General features: G+C 39.6%; 1 protein-coding gene across 1 annotated transcript in view; it reads left to right on the forward strand.

Annotated features, from left to right (window-relative positions):
* adcy5 (adenylate cyclase 5) overlaps window positions 1–23,854 on the forward strand; it is a 92,225-nt gene that overhangs the window by 55,669 nt on the left and 12,702 nt on the right. The window contains exons 4-11 of the mRNA XM_026143873.1: window positions 3,245–3,356; window positions 7,644–7,771; window positions 10,107–10,265; window positions 11,200–11,341; window positions 13,410–13,547; window positions 17,561–17,583; window positions 21,469–21,613; window positions 22,929–23,026. Coding sequence (XP_025999658.1) covers window positions 3,245–3,356; window positions 7,644–7,771; window positions 10,107–10,265; window positions 11,200–11,341; window positions 13,410–13,547; window positions 17,561–17,583; window positions 21,469–21,613; window positions 22,929–23,026 — 945 coding nt within the window. The remainder of the gene's footprint in view (window positions 1–3,244; window positions 3,357–7,643; window positions 7,772–10,106; window positions 10,266–11,199; window positions 11,342–13,409; window positions 13,548–17,560; window positions 17,584–21,468; window positions 21,614–22,928; window positions 23,027–23,854) is intronic.

Raw genomic sequence — 23,854 nt, forward strand, 5'->3', positions numbered from 1 at the left:
GTACGTGATTGTGATTATATCAGAGGCAAAAAGGCAAAAGTTAAAAATGATATAAAATGAGTGAATTGAAGTTTACATTAGAATGTATTTGATAAAACACATTGAAATATGTCAGGAATATGGAGTCTACCTGTGAATCAATGACTGAAGAAAACATGAATATTCACAGATAAGTATGAAAAAAACAATTTCTCGAGAATGAACGACCTTGAATGATCTCGCATTAATCTGCCTTTACTTTTTAACCACATTTTTCTGCACTGTGATGTTCCTTTAGGCTCTGTGCATTTGGTACGGCAGCACAGTTTTATCATAATGTAATGACACATGTTCTAATAAATTATAGGATTAATCTGAGGTCTTTATTCCCCACCTGACCATGACTTACAGCACAAGTTGTTTTCCAGTCCTCTGCTGTGAAATGAAGATTTGGAAACTAAGTAAAGTGAACTCTCTGACATACAGGATGTAAACATGTATGCCAAATATGATTTCTTCTCTTAAACAGTCCTTTGTGAGCATTATTTAAACAGGTGTTTACAAGTGTAGTAAGTGACTGTACATACTGAAGTAACAATTTGTTTTTATAACGACTTTAAATATTAGCATCTCCTTTTTCTGGAGTGAAAAACCTGTTATGCCATATGGGGCTGTTTTTTTTTTTAACATTTAACACTTCCTCTAATATTTTCTAACATCAGATTTTAGCCAGATTTTTCATATTTCAGTCAGATATTTTTAACAGAAGATTAGTTTAGCTTTCCTTTCAGGGCGTTATTAGCTGGCTCAAGCCCATGTGTGTCATAAAGTGTACATTACACTGCATGTTTATATTGCAATAAAAGCAGCGTAGTGCAGTGATGTGCTGCAAAGGTCAGCTTCAAACGTTGCAGTTTGGATCAATCAGAAATCATCTTTTCGGAGCGGGTAAGAAAAACACAGTGTGCATCCTTTTATTCTTTCTTATTTTTCATATTTTTCTTGTTGAGGCGAAGGCAAAGAAAACAGTTCTTAAATCACTTATAAAGAAAGCATAAAAAAGGATAAAAATGAATTTGAGAGGCCCTGCAGGACTTGGTTTTTTGAGCTCTGCAAATTCCAGGCTGTCCTTCAAGGTTTATCTTTGCATTAAATTGGGAACGACTGTCATAATAAAAAATAAAAAAAATCTCTGAATAAAAACTATTTATATCCACTAAAATCTGTTCATGCCTGTTCACCCACCTCCCCTCCTAGATTAAAGCAGGAGATAGATGTGTTGTATTTTTTAAGCTTAAGTGAGTGTTTGTTACAGCTGCTGCAAGAAAAACCCTGCTAAGCAGTATTGTTTTTTGCAGCACACGAGGCACGGTCTCATCCCCTTAGTTTGAGTAATGAAGTTCATCACATGTTTCACCCCATGAGGACATCAGAGAATAACTACACTCATTGAAGAAAGAAATGTCAAGCGTGAAACAAGACTTTCTGTGGGTTACGATGTTTCACAGAACAACTTCAGCCATTCACAAGCCTTTTTCGTGGCTTTTATCTGAGTGTACGTGAGGCCAATCTCGCTGTCTCCCAGAGCTAAAGCCGAGCCTATTACTGCCTCTATCTGCCAGCCTGGCCTCTTTGTCCTTGTTTCTTTCAGTGGTTCAGCCTGGTGAGATCATCAGCCCCGCTGTTGTGCCAGTGTCAGTAGAGTAAATGCCTCAATCGCAGAAAGGCCTGTGCTGTATCATCTTACCTTGTTCCCAGCTAACTTTTCGCAAGCTCAGAGTTACTCCACATGTATTAGACACTCTCTCTCTCTCACAAACGCACATGCAAACACACACACTTTGCACAGACCTCGTTTAAACTCCAGATTAAAGCCATTGTATTACACATGACTGTGCAAAGCCCCCTCAGCCGCAGTCTCACACCTTTCATCTGCATCAGTGGCTCCAAGGTACATCTTGAAATCTCTCGTCTCCATCTCCATCAATTCATTTGAACGCTTTGTATTACTTTTCTTTGTGAATTCAGTAAAAACAACAGCTGTCGGCATTGGCACATATTTTGAATTGCATATAAGTAAACAGAGTGTAGTCTTACAGAGCTTTATTAGTAGCCACATCATCCGTGTAGTTTGAAAACTTGTTGTGAAATGACTTTATCGTCTAACTTATCCAATCATAAACTGATATATAGAACCTTTTGTCTCAATGACAGCTCAGTTGCTGTCCACCAACTATTTATAACACATAAAAGACTCATGCTGTTGAACTAGAGTCACACTGAAACACAGACAGAAGCTCTTACCCAAGCTGCGAAACTGCTTTCCGTCTGTCATCAACACTTGCTTATCCTCTTCAGCGCCACAGCTGACAATTTGTCTAGAGGTGTGGTATACGCTGAACACGGCTGACGCCAGTGGTCACGCTCACGCTCCTGTGGGCATTTTAGTGTCACACTCATTGAACTGTGGATGGAACATGTGGGCTCAGAAGGCTTGAAGTCATGCTGGCCCGAGCTGCTAGAAATCAAACATGGAGTTGTTTTTAGGATAATCTATTCCCACAGTGCTGATTGCACTGTGGGAATAGATTATTCCCACAATCCCAAATCAGTTTGGGATTTGTCCTGAATAATGCTGACCTTGCCACCGGTGGCACAGAGATTTGATTCCCGGTAGTCCTCTGACTTGTTCAAACAATAAGAGCTTATTTAGATCACACGTGGAGCAGCAGCAAAGCGACAGTGTCGTAGCTACAATGGCAGCCTCGAGGAGGGTGCAGTAGAGCTAAAATTATGCTTTCCAAATGCTACGTGAACAAGCGTACTCCTGTCGCTCCTGCTTTTGTATTTCATTCCTGTTTCCAGCCTACATCCTGACAGCTGAATTGAGCATACTTTCATAGTCTCATCAACATGTTTGACATACACATAGTTGATATTTGTTTCAGTCACCCTGCAAGTCTTTACAAGCCATTAGTGGTTTGAAAAAACATTTCCACATATCTCCAGAGAAGAATTATTTTAGCTTTCACTGGATTTCCGTGGATTTATACTTTGTAGTGAAGTTCATCACAGGGATGTGAAAAGTAGTACTCAAAGATACCCTTTGCTCATTTTTGTTAGCATGCAGTATCGTGTTTTTCTGCCTCTTCAGGTAAAAGTGTGGTCAGCAGGGAAATCACTTCAGTATAGAGAATTCAGGGAATGAGAAAAAGGCTTTTCTGAATGAATTCTGTCTCTTTTGTCTTTGTGTTTCTTTCTGCAGCATCTTATTTGCGGACATTGAGGGTTTCACCAGTCTGGCATCGCAGTGCACAGCACAGGAGCTGGTGATGACTCTCAATGAACTGTTCGCCCGCTTTGACAAGTTGGCAGCGGTAAGGATGTAATCGCTTGCATGTATATGTAAAGAGCTGTGCAAAAGTCTTTTGATAGGAAAATGAGAAATAGCTGCAGTGATTCATTGGAAACGTGTGCAAGCATACATGGAAGTATAATATATATATAATATGTAAGGTCCTACAAAGCTGAACCCACAGTGGGGCTCATTGCCTGATTGTTGGTGAATGCAGCCAAAGTGCTTCGTCTCATCTGATGTCTCTTCGTCTGTTTGTGTGTGTTTAGCTCACCCTCACCTCTGACTAAACAGACACTGACCTGCAGGTTTTTATGTGTAAACAACACAGAGAGGAAAGATAGCCGTGTAATCTGGGTGATGGCCTTAAACAGCTCCTGCCTGTGTTGTTGCAAAATATGAAGAATAAAAATGTAAAATATAGCAGGACAGATAAATGCATCAATGCACACTTCCTATAGGTATGATAAAAGAAAAAAGTTTCTTTCATTTTGAGGACAGTTTAAATGTATCCAAATTACAAATCTGAAAACAGTAAAGAACTTAGAAAAGCACTGATATTAATTAACGGCTAATTCATTTCTTCTCGGCAATCAGACAGGACCTTCTATTCATTTCGCTTTAAGGAGACAAGAAGCGATGAGAGGATATGTAGTTTTCATCTAAGGATGTCTCATACAAATGCTACACTTGGACATAAAAATAACTGAGGCCCCTGAAGCTGCCGTTGGAGCTGGGGCTTTTTCATTGTTTGATTCCTCTGTGCACTTCTTGCTCGCATTCTCTGTAAGAAAGAGGAGCTAAGGTATGAAAAAGAGATGCATGTGAGGTCAGGGGAAAAATGTCTGTGTAACGAAAGGCCCAGTGGGTGTTAATTCTGAAAATATTTGCCCTTATTCTTTTATCTGATATTTGTTAGTGGTCAGACAAACCTGACTCCAATTTCATTATCCTGAAGTACAAAACTACATTTGTGAAAGTGGATCATTTCAGTAATGCAGTAAAAGAATGATATACAAAGAGGAGGAAATCATTTTTGGGATAAGTTTGGTCACTGACAAAGAAAGGAACAGCCCATTATATTTGAGTAGACAGAATATCAACCAGAAAATCCCTCAGTCTCAACAAAAGGTGAAAGTGCTGCTGTCAGATTAAATCAAAATCGAGCTCTTCAGCATCAACCTGACCCACTGTGTTTGCAGCAAGAGAAATGCTGAATATGACCCACAGAACACTATCCCCACAGTCAAGCACAGAGGTGGAAACATTATGCTTTGTACTGTTTTTCCTGCTAAGAATACAGGACGACGTCATCGCACGGAGGGCCCAGCGGACAGGGCCATGTACCGTAAAATCTTGGATGAGAACACTGAAGATGGGTCGTGGATGAGTCTTCCAGCATGACCCAAAGTGACTCAAAGCGTACCATGGCAACAGTGGAGTGGCTAAAGATGGTCATAGGGTGGCCGAGCGAGTCTTCAGACCTCAGTACTAAAGTAAATTGTGGAGCTAAAGCTTCCAGTTGCCAAGCAGCAACCAAGAAATTTAAAGGATTTAGAATATTTCTGTAAAAAGGAGTCAGCCAAAAACCGTCCTCTGTGCAAACTTGGCGACCAACTACAAGAAATGTCTGACTGCTGTGCTTGTCAACAAGGATTTCTCCACCAAGTTTTGCTTGGGGATCAAATACTTATTTTATATAATGTACTTTTTTTCTGGATTTTTGGTTGATATTCTGTCACTCTCTATGAAAATGAAACTACAACAAAAATTAGAGACTGTTTATTTATTTGTAAGCAAGCAAACTTCAGCGGGGGATCAAATTATTATTTCCTCCACTGTTTAAATACTGTGAAAGCAAAAGTTTCAAAATTTCCCAGCTTCCCCAAAGTGTCCCTAACGATGCAGTAGGACACTCATACATTCTCTGGTTAATGTATTACTAAAATATTGGTGGTATAGCGCTTAACAGCATAGTTCTTATTTTCCAGGTCTGCATTCACCACAATATTTCTAAGCGCGTGGAGACAAAGGAGGTCCTGATACAGAAAACTCAGAACAAATCAAATGCAACTGCAGCCCTCGTGCTCAGTGATCACAGTGTTCCATTAAAAATGAATGAAGCTTTCAGAGAAAAGCATCATCTTTGATGCTGCCGGTGCGGGCAAGTTCTAACAAAGACTGAATACTCATACTTTTCTGCAGCTGGCCTGAAAATCATTATCGATTTGGTCAGTTTGGTTACAGGTGCAAGAACTGCATGTATGTGTAGTCCACAGTATTTAGACACCAGGAATTAGTAAAGTAACCTTAGAGGCAGCTGGAAAAGGTCATTAAATACATAGTGAATGCTGCTGTGAACACAGACGTGAGCGCAGAGTTCCAGTGTTTAGAAAGCACACCATAACATCTGTTTTATGTCTGAACCGCAGTTTCATAGACGCACATTCAGGAACATTGATTTTTCTTTTTTCTTAGACAAAAACATCTTTGTTTTTTCAGCTAAACCTCAATATATACCATTTGTTTCTAAAAGGTGAAAAGCTAATTAATATTTCATAGTGAAACGCCAATAACGGCATTATATACCAGACAGGTTGCAACTGACACTTTTAGGTCCATGCCAGAGGTACCTTGTGTCTCTGCAAACACACAAAGACACACACAGCCGCACGTATTCTCTTTCTGTGCTTCTTACACAGTGGAGCTCATTGTAGTTTCTCAGTCCCATGTGCTAGAGCGATACTCAGGTGGCCATCACGAGACACTATATTCTCCTATGCCTTTAGGATCAACAGACAAACACATGCGCACACAGAAACAAACACACACACTGTTAAATGATTCTAAAAGTTAAAAGTTTTAAGGCAAATGTGAGGCATCTATACTTGGTTATTGTGGAAATCCTAGTTTCTGAACTCTGTGGAATACCAGGATTTCTGCATTCATTTAATAAAAGAGAATTTAGGAAAATTGACATAAGTGTTGGAATGACAAATAGATAATTTTTTGAAAGCAACTGACTCCTAGTCTCAGTAATGGTCTCAATAAACATGTGGATCAAAAACTTGTCAGGCAAGTTGTTACAATAAGTTTTGCCAAAAGAAAAAAATTCTCAATCTCAGGCTATTTCTTCTTTCATCTAGTTTCATTGTTTTGTTTAGTTTTAGCTCTAAAAATCTTGGCGTGAACTTTACATAGCATTGTAGGGGAAGCAGGGGAGAAAAACAGAAACAAGGACTAAAAGCCAAACACCATCAGAAATGTGTACTAAAACATTTTGGTATCATCACATCACAAATGTATAAAAGATAGTTGGGCAGATTTACAAACTACAAACAAAATCTTCGAAAGTGTAAAGCATAGAGGAAGGGTCATCATGGTTTGAGGCCAATTTCTTTCCTCGGGGAGTTCCAATCACATGAAAGCAAACTGATATTAAGATTTTTATTTTTATTTATTTATTTATTCTGTCAGGGCAGCAGGCCATCACCCAAAGCTTAACAAATCAAGAGAAAGAAAAGGATAATTTGTGGAAAATCTGATCTTGATCTAAATCCAGTGGAATGATTTAAAGATGACTGTTGAATGTCAAAAGAAACAAACAAAATCATCACTGTGCAGTTAGCGGTCACAGGAAACAGCTGGTGGACTTTTTTTTTAGCCGTGCTGTCCAAATTCTAAAGATGTCTAAAAGATGAACTTTTGGGATTTTATTAGTTTGATCACATTGATTTTGTCAGTTTTTGTTTCACTAATGAAAAATAGATCACATTTATAATAATGCACAAGTCCCAGTAAGGGGATGAAGAAATTGAGTACCAGGTTTTCATAGCTTCTAATAAGTTCATGAATATACAAACAAAACATTGAGCTGAACTCTGGTAAAAAGTTTTATATTTAGGATTAGGTAGGAAATTATTCTATCAGTGCAACAATAACTTTAAAAATCATTAGTTTATTCAACAGCAGGAAAGGAAGTCTTTTGTTATTTGTTATAATTTATCAGTCATATGATTTGGCCTGTCTTACCTCAGTTCTGTCTACTTGATTTAGTTGGAAACTACTGAGGTATTTTGTCCACTGAATTGCAAGATACTATAGTAAGGTGAAAGATGAAGAGAGGATATCATAAGGTGGATCCAGTTATAGCTGTGTGTCTTTGTTTCACTGGCTCCCAAAGGTCTCCCACCATCGGTGAATTGCATAAAAGTGAAGTAACTCTAAAACCCATTGCAATAACATCTTTATTTTCTAGGATACCTCTCCAGTAAGTTGCTCTTTCTTGTGCTCATGCTTCCCGTGACAGGAGAACCACTGTCTGCGGATCAAGATTTTGGGAGACTGCTACTACTGCGTGTCTGGTCTGCCGGAGGCGAGGGCCGACCACGCCCACTGCTGTGTGGAGATGGGGCTGGACATGATAGAGGCTATCTCGTAAGTTGCCCCCTGACTGTAACAAGGCATCTGTGTCTGTAATTAAAATGCTTAAATATGTGCACATAGCAGACAGAGGTGGGGCAAATGAATAAATGGATGATTTCCAGATGCAGTTTTAGTTATATTTGATGTTCCATATACAGGGTGGGCCACTTATATGGATACACCGTAATAACATGGGAATGGTTGCTGATATTTAAGTCCTGTCTGTGGCACATTAGTATATGTGAGGGGGCAAACTCCTCAAGATGGGTGGTGACCATGGTGGCCATTTAGAAGTCGGCCATCTTGGATACAACTTTTGTTTTTTCAATAGGAAGAGGGCCATGTGACACATCAAACTTATTGGTAATGTCACAAGAAGAGTTATTTACAAGTTTCTGACCACTTATAAAATGTGTTCAATGTGCTGCCCATTGTGTTGGATTGTCAATGCAACCCTCTTCTCCCACTCTTCACACACTGATAGCAACACCGCAGGAGAAATGCCAGCACAGGCATCCAGTATCTGTAGTTTCAGGTGCTGCACATCTCGTATCTTCACACCATAGACTATTGCCTTCAGATGACCCCAAAGATAAAAGTCTAAGGGGGTCAGATTAGGAGACCTTGGGGGCCATTCAACTGGCCCACGACGACCAATCCACTTTCCAGGAAACTGTTCATCTAGGAATGCTCGGACCTGGCACCCATAATGTGGTGGTGCACCATCTTGCTGGAAGAACTCAGGGAACGTGCCAGCTTCAGTGCATAAAGAGGGAAACACGTCATCTTGTAGCAATTTCAAATATCCAGTGGCCTTGAGGTTTCCATTGATGAAGAATGGACCCACTATCATTGTACCCCATATACCACACCAAACCATCTCTTTTGTTGTTCCAGCAGTCTTGGAGGGATCCATCCAATGTGGGTTAGTGTCAGACCAATAGCGGTGGTTTTGTTTGTTAACTTCACCATTCACAGAAAAGTTTGCCTCATCACTGAACAAAATCTTCTGCGTGAACTGAGGGTCCTGTTCCAATTTTTGTTTTGCCCATTCTGCAAATTCTGTCCGCCGATCTGGGTCATCCTCGTTGAGATGCTGCAGTAGCTGGAGTTTGTAAGGGAGCCATTTCTGAGTAGTTAATATCTGCCGAAGGGATGTTCGACTAATGCCACTCTCCAGTGACATGCGGCGAGTGCTACGCTGTGGGCTCTTGCTGAATGAAGCTAGGACAGCCACTGATGTTTCTTCATTAGTGAGTTTTCTTGCGTCCACATTTTGGCAAATCCAACACTGAACCAGTTTAACAAAACTTAGCAAGCAGTTTGCTGACTGTAGCATGGAAGATGGGTGGTCTCGTAGGGTGTCTTGCATTGAAATCTGCTGCAATGACCCGGTTACTGCGTTCATCAGATATCAACACGATTTCGATCCGCTCCTCACGTGTTAACCTCTTCGACATGTCAATGGCTGTGAACAAAGAGAAACTTTTAAATAACTCATGACAGAATAAAGTTACGTTGAAACCAAGCACACCATTGTTTTTCTTGTGACATTACCAACAGGTTTGATGTGTCACATGGCCCTCTTCCTATTGAAGAAACAAAAGTTGTATCCAAGATGGCCGACTTCTAAATGGCCACCATGGTCACCACCCATCTTGAGGAGTTTGCCCCCTCACATATACTAATGTGCCACAAACAGAACTTTAACATCACCAACCATTCCCATGTTATTACGGTGTATCCATATAAATGGCCCACCCTGTACTTTGCCACATATGAAAGTAGTAATGAATAACATCACTTTATTTCCAGAAACCATTAAAAACAGTTTGTGACCATGTTGTCAGCTGTTGTCAGTGCCTCTTTGCAACTTCACAGTCAGAAATATTCTCTGTCAGTTTTTAAGATGATTATTGTTGAGTCAGATTAATAATCCTCAGATTAGGCTAAATGTCTGTGGTTGTCCTTCTTGTTGCAGAAAAATGAAATACATTTGCTGTTAAAGAGCAATTTCACCCAAATCACATAATTTCCATTTTCTTCGTAGCATGTAACCTGGATTTCAGTTTTATGCAGGCATTCGTTTATGAAAGTTATGATTCCCAAAGTGTTGGATGACATATATGGACATTTATGAGTTTACGGACAACTCTGTCAAAACGATCCGGTATGCATGTAGGGATTAAAATGATGAAACAGGAAGTTGCTTGCAAGCAAAAGCAGAGATATAAGATGCACTGGAAAAAAAGGTGATCCCTGGGATACCCTAACATCAACACACTGGTGACGAAAAAGCTTAACTTGTAAATTATCTCTTAAAAATGCTATCTGTTTTTATTTGCAGGCTGGTGCGTGAGGTGACAGGGGTCAACGTTAACATGCGCGTCGGCATTCACAGTGGCCGTGTGCACTGCGGCGTGCTGGGACTCAGGAAGTGGCAGTTTGATGTGTGGTCCAATGATGTCACGCTGGCCAATCACATGGAGGCGGGAGGCAAAGCAGGGTATGTCTCTCCAATGATATTCAAGTTCAGACTGCCCTACTCTAAAAAAAGTTGGGATGTTGTGTAAAACTTAAAGAAGAAAAATAATTGAATCATCTGCAAATGTGATAAACCTGTTTATGTTGAGAAAATGTGGCATGTGCCAAAGTATTAGTTCATTTAACATTTGTTAGGAGCAAAACGTCTAAAAACATTTACCACTGTGTAGCATCCCCTCTTCTTTTAACAACCGTCTGGGAACTGAGGAGGACCAGCTGGAGTTTTACCGGCAGAGATTAAGTATTTGGAACTGAGTGCTGATAACAAGGTGGAGGGTTCCTCTCCTCTTTAGCCGAGAGGATGTGGTGTCACTGTTTTCCTAAGAGAATTTCAAATTTTGATTCACCCAACCACAGAACAGTTTTCCATTTCGTCTCAGTACATTTTTAAGAGAAGACAGCAGTGTTTCTGGATGATCATATGTGGCTTCTTCTTTGCGTAAAAACACTTTAGCAAGCATGTATCAATGGGACGAGTAACAATGCCTCCTAAGCCCATGCAGTGATTTCATGGTTACAACTTATTGCACATCGCTGAAGCTTTGCTCATCCTCACTTCTGAGAAACTCTGAAGATGTTCTTTGATAACCAGCTGTTGCTTTTTAGTAACACTTACATTTTCAGCGTTTTTGTTTCCCCCGCTCCAACTTATTTTGAGATGTTTAATGAAAAATGTGCTAATATTTTTCACGTTTAAAATATCTCAATTTAAACATTTAATGTTTTATATTTTCCACTATCAACAAAAGCTGGGTTTGCCAAATAGAGTTGTAACCAATTTTGCTAAAACTGTTATATTTAACAGCCCACAGAGTTGTAGATATGAATATACAGTGTCTGAATAATCAATGTGTGTGTGTGTGTGTGTGTGTGTGTGTGTGTGGTTCTCATTTTAGGCGCATCCATATAACTAAAGCCACTCTGAATTACCTGAATGGGGACTATGATGTGGAACCGGGAACAGGAGGAGAAAGAAATGCCTACCTGAAGAAGCACAACATAGAAACCTACCTCATTGTGGGCTGCAGTCAGAAAAGGGTATTTCACTTATTACTGTTTATAGTACAACTATATACATCAAAAATACATTAAAGTGATTTAAAGTGGCATTAACTGATTATTAAACACGAGGGGGCAGAAAAGAAACTCTGTGAGCTGTAATTTATGGCTTATAGTGGGACACATTATTGTTTATTCTTATGGCTCTTATGTCTTTTTACTCCTGTTTGACATTTAGTAGCTGCAGAATTTTTCAATAATAATTTTAAATTTCAAGGAAACCCATTGTTGACCTATATAATGTAATAAATTAGCCTGACACGATTTAAAGATGAGGTCAAGGGTCAACAGCACACGTCTGTCAAGGTTGAAAAAGTATAATGTAACATCCCAGAATTCCACTGAATCACCGTATGTGACATTTCTCTAGATCACAGAATCTGAAAAACTGATCGTTTTATCGTCTGTGTTATAAACCGGGAATCTGTTTCATCCAAGAGTGAGTTCGTCTCTGCTTCGCTGCGTGAGCTCAAGTTTGTTTATGACCAGACTTTTATCAGCTGTCTGTCCTCCAGCATCATCACAAGCTGCGACTATAGATAGCATATCATGTGAAGTGATATTGTCTTCTTATTTTGCTGCTCATTGCTGGGAGACAGAAGGAAGATTGTGCAGTCTAATTATTTTGGTTACTTTTATCTTTTCTTTCCTTTTTTTTGTGAATACATCCTAAAGCCAGGATGCAGATCTAGAAATAAAAGTAAAAAGAAATAAAATGACTAGAGATTACCATCTCAGGAAACCAGCTTTTAACACAACACCAGAAGGAGAAAAGGAATATTTTTCATCAGTGTAACAGTTTTACACTTGGTGGATGTTTTTACTTCTTCTGCATTTAGGAGAAGATTACCCTCTGATATTTTTCTGATATATATTTGACCTGGGCCACTTCCATGTGTGCAAAAATATAATATGGTTTTGTCTCCTGTGTGATGTCAGTCCAGGTCATGTAACTGTTACATCAGCCGCCTCATCTGAATGTCTTGCCACGAGAGTCTCGTTGAAATTGGCTGTCGGACGTAGTTAAAAGTGGCCCTCGACATTTGAAATATTTGGATGAAATCTTTGTCGGTGAAGCCATTCACATCATGATCCCACCACTCCTGGCTCGAACTCCAGCATCCACACACACACACACACCTCTTTGTACCAAAGTAGCGGCTGTTATGCTACAAAGAGGCATAATGAAAAATGAGGCTCTCTTTTCCTCCCCTGCCCTTCATCCTTATCATCATCTGCTTACAAATTTGCTGACTTCCCCTGTTCATTTCTTTTATTTTTTCTTATTTTACTTGTTTATTATTAACAAGGATGATGTGCATTGTTATAAATGTATCAGAGTTAGCAAGGGCTAATCTAAAACATTTCCAATAATCAACTGTGACCAAACACAGAGAAAGTCATGTGACATTCAACGTTGCTAGAAGGATTTGCTCATCTGCCTTCATATTTTCCTTTCTTAATCCATAGGGTTTAAATATGATGTGGACCAACCGTTGCAGCTGTAACAGGAAGGCTTTCCACAAGGAGTGTGCTTATTTTTGCATTTAAATACTCTGGGAATACCGTAAAAAGAGGGTTTATTTTATGTTCCCCCATCCTCAGATAGTGTCAGACAAACAAACCTACATCAACCAAATAAAATCATTCAGCACTGGACACGCTTAGCTTGACACAGCTACTTCCTAATTCAGGAGCAAGGCTCGATTTTTGATGATTTGTCCCAATTAATTGCTTTTTTTTAGAAACCGATTACATGGAATTCCCAGATTCACCACTTTCATTCACAAACTGGTAGCAGATGACTCCGTCTTAAGGCAACATTCATGGCAGGTTTTGGTGACAGTGTTGGCACGACTGATAATCATGCCAGCACTGTGAGATAACGTTATCTTATTGGATAGAAGAGATATTCACAAGTATATAATTTGCAGTTGATAAAAGGTGATGAATCCTAAAATATGTTATTATAACTCTCGCAAAATGTGTGAACTTGTATGTGTAAATTTTATTTCTAAAACCTGTCTTTGCTTTTTCTGTCTTACAGAAAGAGGAAAAGGCCATGATTGCCAAAATGAACCGGCAGAGGACCAACTCTGTCACCCACAACAGTGGACACTGGACCGACCGTCCCTTTTACAACCATTTAGGTGGAAATCAGATCTCCAAAGATCTGAAGAGGATGGTAAGACAAGATTTTTTTAAACAAATGTTTATCGATAGATTAAAAGCATTCTAATGGTCTGCTTTGTAGTGCTGCTGTTTTTGGTGTTGTTGGAGTGCTAAAGCCAGGTGACTCTCCTGCCAATATCACATCTTGGCTCTCATTTGGTGATGAAGCCAACCTGTTGTTAATACAATAATCCTGAGATCTGCAGTCCTGGTAAGCAGCAGCTCACTTCGCCTCTCACACCTTACCCCTGGATCCAAGAGGCTCTCAGGAGCACTCGTGCAAGGGGGACAACAGCAACATGTAGGCGGCCGCAGTTAAGCGGGAAATGTAGCAACGGCAGAGAGATGGAACCTCACCGAGACTGATTGTTATTTACGTACCGTAGCACTTCCTGCTGAGCCGAGCCTGCATGTAGTGACTCACTTGGCGAATGGATGCACCTATGCCTGTTTTTCTTATATCCCCAATCCACTCACCTCTCACTGTATCTATGGCAGGAAAGAGGACGATGAAGTCCAGGCAACATGTGCGCTGTTATATATTGGGGAAATGGATTCTGTTCTACACGCTTTATTTTAAAATTGGTAATATTCACAAAAAGTATCTATTAAAAGGTGAATCCCATCATTTTTTTCACATCAAGAGCAGTTTTCTCTCAGATCAGATCAGAACAGCTTGTAATTATGTTATCATGTGAAAAGCGGTTAAATATCTTGTAAAGCAAATCTGGTTTTCCCGCAATAACAAGTTAATGATTTCATTGACATGAGGAATGAAAAGGGTTTTTTCTTCCCTGTGCTGTTGTCCTCATGGGTCATGCATATAATTAGCCTATTATTGACGTGCATCAGGCTGATTAATCTCTACTCCACTTAAAAGTAGCAGCGTGTGTTTTATTCTTGCTGAGCCTTCTCACCTTTTGTAATACAGAAAATTCAGTGTTGATCTAATCTATCAATTGTAGCGCCCCGGAGAACAAACCCGTACTTAGTCCCTGAATCAAACAGCCAGGTCGTCTTCACGGCTACCAAGCTGTCCGCACGCATCTCGTGATCACAAGAAGCAAAACGGGTTTATTTTTTTCTTGTAATATCTTGCTATGCTTGGGAACATCTCAGAGAGAGAACGAGATCTGCCTTTTCTTTTAGTTCCACATAACAAGATGAATCAATCTGATAACCACAACAGAAAAGATAACAGCAAGCACAGCTTTTTTTTCTGCTTCTGTAGTTTTCTCATCCTATTAAGTCCTGCTCAGCTTGTGGCATCATCAATGAACTGCACTTTTGTAATGGAAAGGCTGCTTTACAGTTGTAGTTTGCCGTTTGTTGCAAATCTTTTAGCTTTCAGTGGGATATTTTTATTCACTTCCAATGCGGGAAAATCAAAATCTGGACATAAGGAAGTACTGAACTCAGTGTTATAGAGATGCACGACTAAAAAAAACAAGAATACCACTTTAATGGTTGATGTCAGACATATAGAATGAGAACAGATACAAATATTTTATAATAATATTTAGGTCATGTTTATAGGTAGGTTGAGCACATTTTATAAAAGTTATTTTGGATCGATCTGTCTACTAAATGAGTGTAATGTCAGGTTGTGAGCACAGCCAGACAGAACAATAAGCTTACCTCTCTCGTGAATATACAAACACCCTTTTCTACATCTTAGTTCTTTGTAACAATCCCACTCTGACCAAAGCATTGGAAACAACTTGGGGTACAGCATCTGGACCGAGGCAATGCACAGGAGAGTTCGCCAGGTACAGAGAGAACATGCAAACTCCCCATTGACCGTATTAACCAGTGTGCTTTTATTTTGAAAGAAACATCAGTTCTGCTTTAAAACGATTACTTTTCATTAAAATAAACTGTCTGCACAGTTAAGTATTACTTTCTGTATTTTTATGTGACCCACAGGGGGCTCTGTAGCTGACTTGGAGCTCTGTGTAGCATAAATGCTACAACAAGTGTGCACATAAAAAAAGAAACAACATCAAATTAATGCTGCATTGATTTACATTGGATCCTTCTGGCACTTAGAGCTAAGGCTGCTCAGCACAAAAATCATCTTATCTCTCATCGTCCTGGATGACTACGTTCAATTACTCGTCCTGACATCACATCAGCAGCTGCGTTGTTTTTCTTTCCTAATATCAGATGAGTGTGTCACCAAAGTCCTATAAAAGTTTGCAGAAACACGAACGCTTTGACATCAACTTTATTTGCTGCAGCTCTGCCTTCCTTCATTGTCAGCCTCAGTTTTCTTTCTGCCTATTACTCTCTCACCCCATATCTTCATACCTCCATAGTCTTCATTAATCACAGCAAGCTCTGGAGCGAGCTTTGAAACAGAGCTGTAAAGAATAAGGAATCAAATATGCACAGAGAGCATGAGGGAGGGTTTTTATATGACCAGGAGGAAACCTGGTTATGTCTGTCAGACACAGAATGGACTTTGGAGGTATTCAGGATTTTACACATGTACTTCTACTCCTGCTGCCCATTCAGGCTCTTGCTTTTGCAAACAGGAAGCAGTGGAGCAGGCAGGAATGCAAATAATTTCGTTTTTACCTTTCACTTTTTCCTATTTGATTTTTTTCCCCCTTACTTTCATGCAGGGGTTAGCTGTGCTGAATATTTCTTCAGCATAGTCATTTGTGTGTTTCGCCACAAGAGGGAGGTAGAGCAATTTGAATATCTACAAGCTGGTATTCTGTAATGCTGTAATATGGCCAAATAGTTTAATGACAGTGACAATCTGAACATAGTATAAACTGAGTAACAAAATATGATTAATGTGACTTCATAATGAAAAACAGGTTAAAAAATATATTACATTTTTTTCCATGACACAGCACACTGTATCGTTTTGCAGGACAGTTCACCCAAAGTGTTAAAGTTGTGTGCTTTGCATCTGTTTGTTTATAGACATATTCTATCTTTGCATTTCAAACAGGTGAAAATAACATTTGAAACTTGTCTTGTTTACCTCTGCTCGACAACAAAGCCTCCACTTCTTACATCTTTCTTATTTTGCTCATTCTGTCGGTTTATCTCTGCTGAAAAACTCAAAACCTACCAAAAATGTTTAATTTCACGTCAATCATAGCCGTCATTTCTCGCCGAATAGAGCTGACAGTGGGTGAACGGTCCAAATCTTGAGCTGAGTTAGATGCAAATGTCTTTTATTCGGTTCATACCTGAAGTGATCTGGGTGATTTTTTTTTCCCCCCGTGTCTGCTGGTTTCCAGCCACAGCGAACCTTTCCCTGTAAGCGTATTTTTCATTTGGCTCAGGGTAATTATTATGTCATCAGGCCCCCCAATAGCTGTCTAATGGCAGCGTTGCGGTTGCTCATTATTTGTGAAGTTAAATTGAACAAGCTTCAATCAGAGGAATGATGATAGGCTGAGGCTCCTTAATGTAGTTTGAAAAGGAAAATTAGAAAATTAAAATAATTTGTAGCAAGGTTCAACCGAAGCAATAACCGCCTCTAAGCGGTGTATATAAATCCCGAAAATCACAGGAAGGATCTAAACCACTGTAGTGATATAACTCGTCCGAAGGGTGGGTGTGGGGTGTGTGTGTGTTGGGGGGTTGTTGTTGCTGAGGTACCTTTCATTAGCTGAAGATGTCTTGGGAGATTGCTTTGGCTGTTATCTGTGAAGTCTCTGAAAAAATTGTTCTAAATCACCGTCAGAACAGCCAGAGCACACACTGATCGTCAAGCAGTTTAGTCCAAACATTGCAGAATGACAGATATTTAATGTAGAATGACAACTTCTAAATATTGCAGAACATTGGATGTTTTTGCTTTGTTATTCATTTTATCATTTTAAAAATGCTTTCATTGAGTGAATCACCAGATATGTTGATGTGATTGTTCTGAGTTGTATTAAAAGAGCGTTTAGCTGTAAAGAAAAAGAAAGCAGAACCAATCTGGTTTGAAAAGATTAAACACCTTTACCACGCGCTGCTCTAAAAATCCTATTTCCTGTTGTCCTTTCTCTCTTGCAGGGCTTTGAAGACCCCAAAGACAAGTGAGTAGTGACTCATTGTGCTTGTTGTTTTGTCTGTGTGCCACCTTAGAGGATTTGTTCTTGCTTTGCCCAAGACGATAGGCAATGATCCTGAAAATGAGCTGAAAGACAAGAAGAAGCACTTTGAAACACAAATATGATTGTCACTGGTAATTTTAACTGGAAAGTCAGAATAAATGGCATAATAATAAGATGATGTGCAAGATCTTTGATTTGTATGAGAGTCAGTGTCCAGGTAAAGGATCAGTTTAAATTAAAATGTTTTGGGGGGGGTTTTCAATTCGGTTTTGCCAGAGTGCCAAATCATAACAGTCACCTTAAGGCATATTATATTGTAAGGTAAAGACCCTACAATAATACAGAGATAACCTTAACAATCAAACAATCCCCTATGCAAGTACTAGGCGACAGTGGGAAGGAAAAACTCCCTTTTAATAGGAAGAACCAGGCTCAGTTCAGTTTTCAACATGTTGGAGGTTCAAAGTGAAAATTAGGGCAGTTTTGTATGGAAGAGGTAATGCAGGAGTCTGCATTTGCACTTTAACCCTTTATCATGCAGCTGTAGCTTGAATATGTGTTGTGTACACAGCTAAGATAATAAAAAAGTGTGCCAGCGTCCATCAATATATGAACTTATCAGAGCTTGGTGGTTGCAATCACAGTTTTAAGCATCATTGATCGATAAGTCATCTAACGTTTCTTGGAGGGCAGGTTAAACGTGTTCCAGGATCGCTTCTAGCAGATGAATGCTTGCAGTTGTCGTATAATCCACCTGCATGAGTGCTAGTGTCTAAATTCTGATTCTCTCCATGAGTCTTTTGCTGCTGGACAGAGTTTATGTTCTTAATGTGTTGCAGTATCAACTGTTTCATCCAAGATTTACAAAAAAAAAAAGGGCAGAGGAAGGGATAGTTAAGCCAAAGGCTCTCAGTGATCAAAGAGGAGCTGTCGTTTATGGAGAAGCTGTCCTCCTCTTCTCCTCCAAATAGTTCTGTATATGTGAGTTTGTTCTGAGCTGCAGCATCCAAGCCTCTGCCTCTGCCGCAGGCTACAGCACAGATCTTACTTCTTATGCAGACTGACAGGTTTTTAGAGTCGAGAGGAAGTACATGCTGGGTTTTTCGTCAACTGCTACACTGGATACGATGTCACAGCTCAGTTTGGAAATCTGTTTCCATCTGTCTTAAAATCAGTGAATGTAACGTATATTAAGACTTGACATCGTAGAGACAAACCAATCCTTTCTTTCTGATTTGTTGAGGCCTCAAATGCCACCGATTAGAGCTACAGTACAGCACTGAAACTGACAAGTGTTTAAAGACAAAACCTTTAAAGTTAGACATGTCTACACAAAATATTCCAATTAACTACTTAACAACTCCTAAAATTCTGCCTCCAATCACTCAATGTCTGGGTATTGTTAAATCCAAACACAGTATTCCAGACTAACCGTCAAATGCATTTTATATGTAGGTGAATCTGCGTTTTGCAGATTTAGTGATTGTTTTTAGACAAATTGTCTCATCTGACTGTTCAAGTTTGAGGGCTGCAGTGATCTTTCAGGTCAGAGGTGTGAAAAATCTTCCTGACTTCTCAGTTTCTTCCATCGTTTTCACACTTAATGTTAATATTGGACAAAGATAACCCAAAGAAATAAAAAATACAGTTTTTAAATGATAAGTTCAATTATTAAGGGAAAAAAGCTATCCAACTCTACCTGACAATACGTGAAAAAGCAGTTGCTGCTTAAACCCAATAACTGGTTGCGCCAGCCTTGGCAGCAAGAACTGCAATCATGCATTTGCAATAACTGGCAATGAGTCTTTCATACTGCTGTGGAAGAATGTTGGCTCACTCTTCTTTGCAGAATTATTTTAATTCAGCCAGGAGAGTTTGAGCATGATTGACCTGTTTAAGGTTATGCCAAAGCATCTCAATCAGATTTAAGTGCAGATTTTGACTGGGCCTAGGTTTATGCCGGCTGTAATGGGACTCAAAGCTTCCAAGAAGTTCAAATTTTCTCTCATCAGTCCACAGAATCTTTTCCCAAAAGCCTTTGGGATCATCAAGACGATTTTTGGTAAATGTGAGATGAGTCTTTGTTTCCATTTTGATCAGCAGCTGTTTACTTCTTGGGACTCTCCCATGGGTGCTATTTTTGTCTTGTCTCTTTGTCATTGTGAATCATGAACTCTGACCTTTAGATGTTTTTAACATGGTGTTCTGGGTTCTTTAATGAGCTCTCAGATGAGTTGCCTATGTGCTCTTGGAGTAATTTTGTTAGGCTGGCCTCTCCTGGGAAGCTTCACCGCTGTTTCCATGTTCTCATTTTCAGTGTTGGGAAGGTTACTTTTAAAATGTATTCCATTACAGATTACAGAATACATGCCCCAAAATGTATTTTGTAATGTATTCCGTTACGTTACTCAATAAGAGTAACTTATTCTGAATACTTTCGATTACTTAATATATTATCATGCTGTTTACAACTACATGAATGTGATTTATTACTATTACTGAAGTTCCGCGGGTCTGAACCGTAGTAAAGGACCTCTGGCTAATACGTCGGTTCTGTGTTGGGCTCGTAGCCGAAAAATAGCTTTACTTTGTTGTCTGGGTCAAGTTTGCTTGCCAGAGACAGAGAGAGGCGTTGAAAGGCTGCTCCAACGGAACTTATTGTTTCGGAGGAAAACACGAACACAGCGTACAGTCGAGTCTTAATATCTTACTTACAACTGGGCTCGTCAGGCACTCTTCTTGGCTGCAGTGGTTATTATTATATTTACATGCTTCCAGCTCCCGTTTCTGCTACGATAACTACTTTTCGACTCTCCTTTTTCTCCCTCCTCGCACTCACAGACACATAACGTGTATGGCAGTCCATTCTCCCTGCAGCACGGACTACACTGCCCGTGATGCTACATTCTTTAGAGCTATGCTTGTAGCATTCTGCCTGTTAGCTTAGCACAACAACAACAACAAAAAAAGGTGCTCTCTCACCCAGGAAACACAGTCACAAAGAGAGCGCGTCACCCTGTAACCATGGTAACCGTAACGCTGCCGCCTGGAACAACAGAACGTAGCAAACAAACAAACAAACAAAACCCAAACAGTCCTGACCCGCGACAATATGAAACAGGAAAGTACTGCTGTGTAATCCATTTATTTCAACAAAGTAACTGTATTCTGAATACCACCCTTTTAAACGGTAACTGTAATGGAATACAGTTACTCATATTTTGTATTTTAAATACGTAACGGCGGTACATGTATTCCGTTACTCCCCAACACTGCTCATTTTTTGAATAATGCCTCTCACTGTGGTTCACTTGAGTCCCAAAGCCTTTGAAATAGCCTTGTAGTCCTTTGCAGACTGATGGATGACAATCACTTACTTATCTGTTCTTGAGTTTCTTTAGACTGTGGCATGATTGTGTTGCCATTTTTTAAGATCTCTGAGTCTGCCTCACTTTGTCAAACAGGGATTTCTTAATTCTTCAGGTCTTGTAGTAATCAGGCCTTGAATTGAATTGAAGTCAACTTTCAAAAAGAAAGCTTATCTCTGATCATCAAACTAATTTGATGATGTATGCAAAAAAAAGCCCCTAAGAAATCAGATCGCAGCACTGTGTATGATTTCCTATTTGCAGCTACACCTCAGGTTACAGTGGGTTGTTAAGGTGACCCTCGAACAGTTTTAGTAAACTTCTGTTTAGTCAATAGTTATTAAGAAAGTCTTTTGGCTTGATTTTCAGACAAGTTCTTTAAGAAAGCAGTGGATCAAAAAGTTTAGCTGCAGTAAAGCCAAACAGTCTTTGTTGACTCGGCATGAAATGTAAATGTCAATCAGTCTCCTCTTGTTTTATTCAGGCATTTTATTTTCAGAAACACACAGGAAAACCTAAACCCAGAGGACGAGGTGGATGAGTTTCTGGGACGGGCCATTGACGCGCGCAGCATCGACCGTCTGCGCTCGGAACACGTCAAGAAATTCCTGCTCACCTTTAGAGAGCCTGACCTGGAGAAAAAGGTTAGACGCGCACACACGCGGACACACAAAGTCCAACTGCCAATATAGCAAAAGATAATTGGCCGTGACAAGCAATCTTCTTTGTGCAAAAAGCTCTCTCTTTTTCGGTCCCTCTGGGAAGTCACTCAAAAGCAAAGTATAACACAGAAAGAGAGGAAGCAGGGGTTTAAATGGAGAAGAGAAACTGCTTCAGACAGTGAATGGCAGGCTGAGAAGAGGTTTGCAGCTGGGTTGTTATAAAAGGAATTTGGGAGGAAAAAGGGAAAAAGAGTTTTTGCTTCGTGTACGGTGAAAGCGAGATCTGAAGGAATTTTGGAGAGCCTCCAGTTCCATGTCTGTCAGACCACTTCTGCCTTTAGGCTCGTGTACAATCTTTAAATCCTGTTGATCCACAGTTTGATTTTGAGGCACAGCAATATCTCCAAGTTTGGAGAAACAAGTTTCTCTTGGCCATACAGAAGGAGTATTTCAACTTAGAGTTTATCCAGTAAAATAAACTTTTTGCAGGATAGCAGCTGAGTAGCCGCTGCACATGCCAGACACGGATCAGTTGCTAAGATTTCTTTCATTTTTAAGGATTGTAAGTAGTTTTTTGATATCGGGATATGGTTTTCTTTTCAGCTGTAAAACGCCAATAACCAATTTTTTTTTTCTTTTTTAAACTTCAACAAACATCACGAAACAATCTTTTCAGCTTTGAAATATCAATACTCACTTGAAAACCTCACTGTCTTTCAGCCATTGTTCTCACATACGAAAGTCTAAGTCAGAATTTACGTCTGCACGAACAAATTATGGCTGTGCTCTGCAGGCTCGTGAGAATCAACTGTTCAAACTCTTGTCATATTTTTACATTTTGTTGTCTTTATTTTTCTAATTTTTTATTGACTGGTTCAAAGCTTGAGTATTTCAAGCTCGTGCTTTCTAATTTCAAATGGGATTTCAAAGCAGCCTCAAATCTTGACGGAGTTAAATGTCATCTGCGCTAAATGTCAGCTGTTCCCAGATTCTCCGAATGAAGAGGAAGTATTTAGAGAAATAAATAAAAGTCGAGGCTTACACTAGTTAAACCCATGTCAAGTGTGAACTCGTCATTTTTGTGATTTATGTCTGACTCGAGTACAGCTCTGCTACAAGCGTCTGTGGTGTTGACGTACTCGTTCCAAAATACCCAGAGAGACATAATTGAGTCAGACTTTTCATACTTTTTTATCTCGTTGGTTGTTTTGTATGTTTTTCACCCCTCATGCCGTCAGAGGGACAGAATGTAAGAAAAGTCTGTGTCACTGAACTGCTGTTTCCTTCCCTCCTGCAGTACTCCAAACAGGTGGACTCCAGGTTTGGGGCTTATGTGGCCTGCGCCTCCCTCGTCTTTCTCTTCATCTGCTTCATCCAGATTGTCATCGTGCCACCGTGAGTCAACACTTGGAAATAATACACAGATAGGACCGTGGAAGTTTGAGATTTACTTCACAACTTTGAAAAGTTTACTCTGATTACAGTTTAAACAATTGTAGCTCAAATGTATGAAATAAATAAGTGCAGAGTACACAAAGTGAGCTTAAACGGCCACACGATTCATTTATATATTAAAATCAGATAAACTTTTAGGACTAGAACTTTGGAGAAAGAGCACTTCTTACTAAAGGTTTTTCTTAATATACATAAAAGATAATGTGGGGGTGGGACGGGGTAATCAATATTCCTTTTGGTCTAAATGCAGTTTTTAATAATGCAGCACAATTTTAATATTCATTGCAAATTATTTTGTGAACTTCATGGCCATGGGCTTTGGACCCCCGGCGTCTCCAAGGCCTAGTTTGAGAACTACTGCTTTACACAATCAAAATTGGGTAGGTCAACATTTGCCACTTTATTAGGTACACCTGTTCAGCTGCTTGTTAATGCAAATATCTCATCATCCAATCAGCATTTAGGCATTTAGACACGGTCAAGACGACCTGCTGAACTTCAAAGAAGCATCAAATGGGGATAAAAGGTGGCTCCGAATGTTGCTGGTCTGAGTATTTGAGAATCTGCTAACACGGGATGCTTTGAAAATAGAGAAATTATCCAGTGAGCCGAAGTTCTCTGGGAGAACTTGACGCCAGGGGCCAGAGGAGAATGGTAAGCTGATATTAAGGCTTAAATAACCAGTCGTTAAAACCAAGAAGCATCACTAAACTCACAGCACATTAAAACTAAAAGCAGATGGACTGTAAATTTAGAGACCACACAATG

This window comes from Astatotilapia calliptera, chromosome 16 (assembly GCF_900246225.1).
Source record: "Astatotilapia calliptera chromosome 16, fAstCal1.2, whole genome shotgun sequence".
Lineage (NCBI taxonomy): Eukaryota > Metazoa > Chordata > Actinopteri > Cichliformes > Cichlidae > Astatotilapia > Astatotilapia calliptera.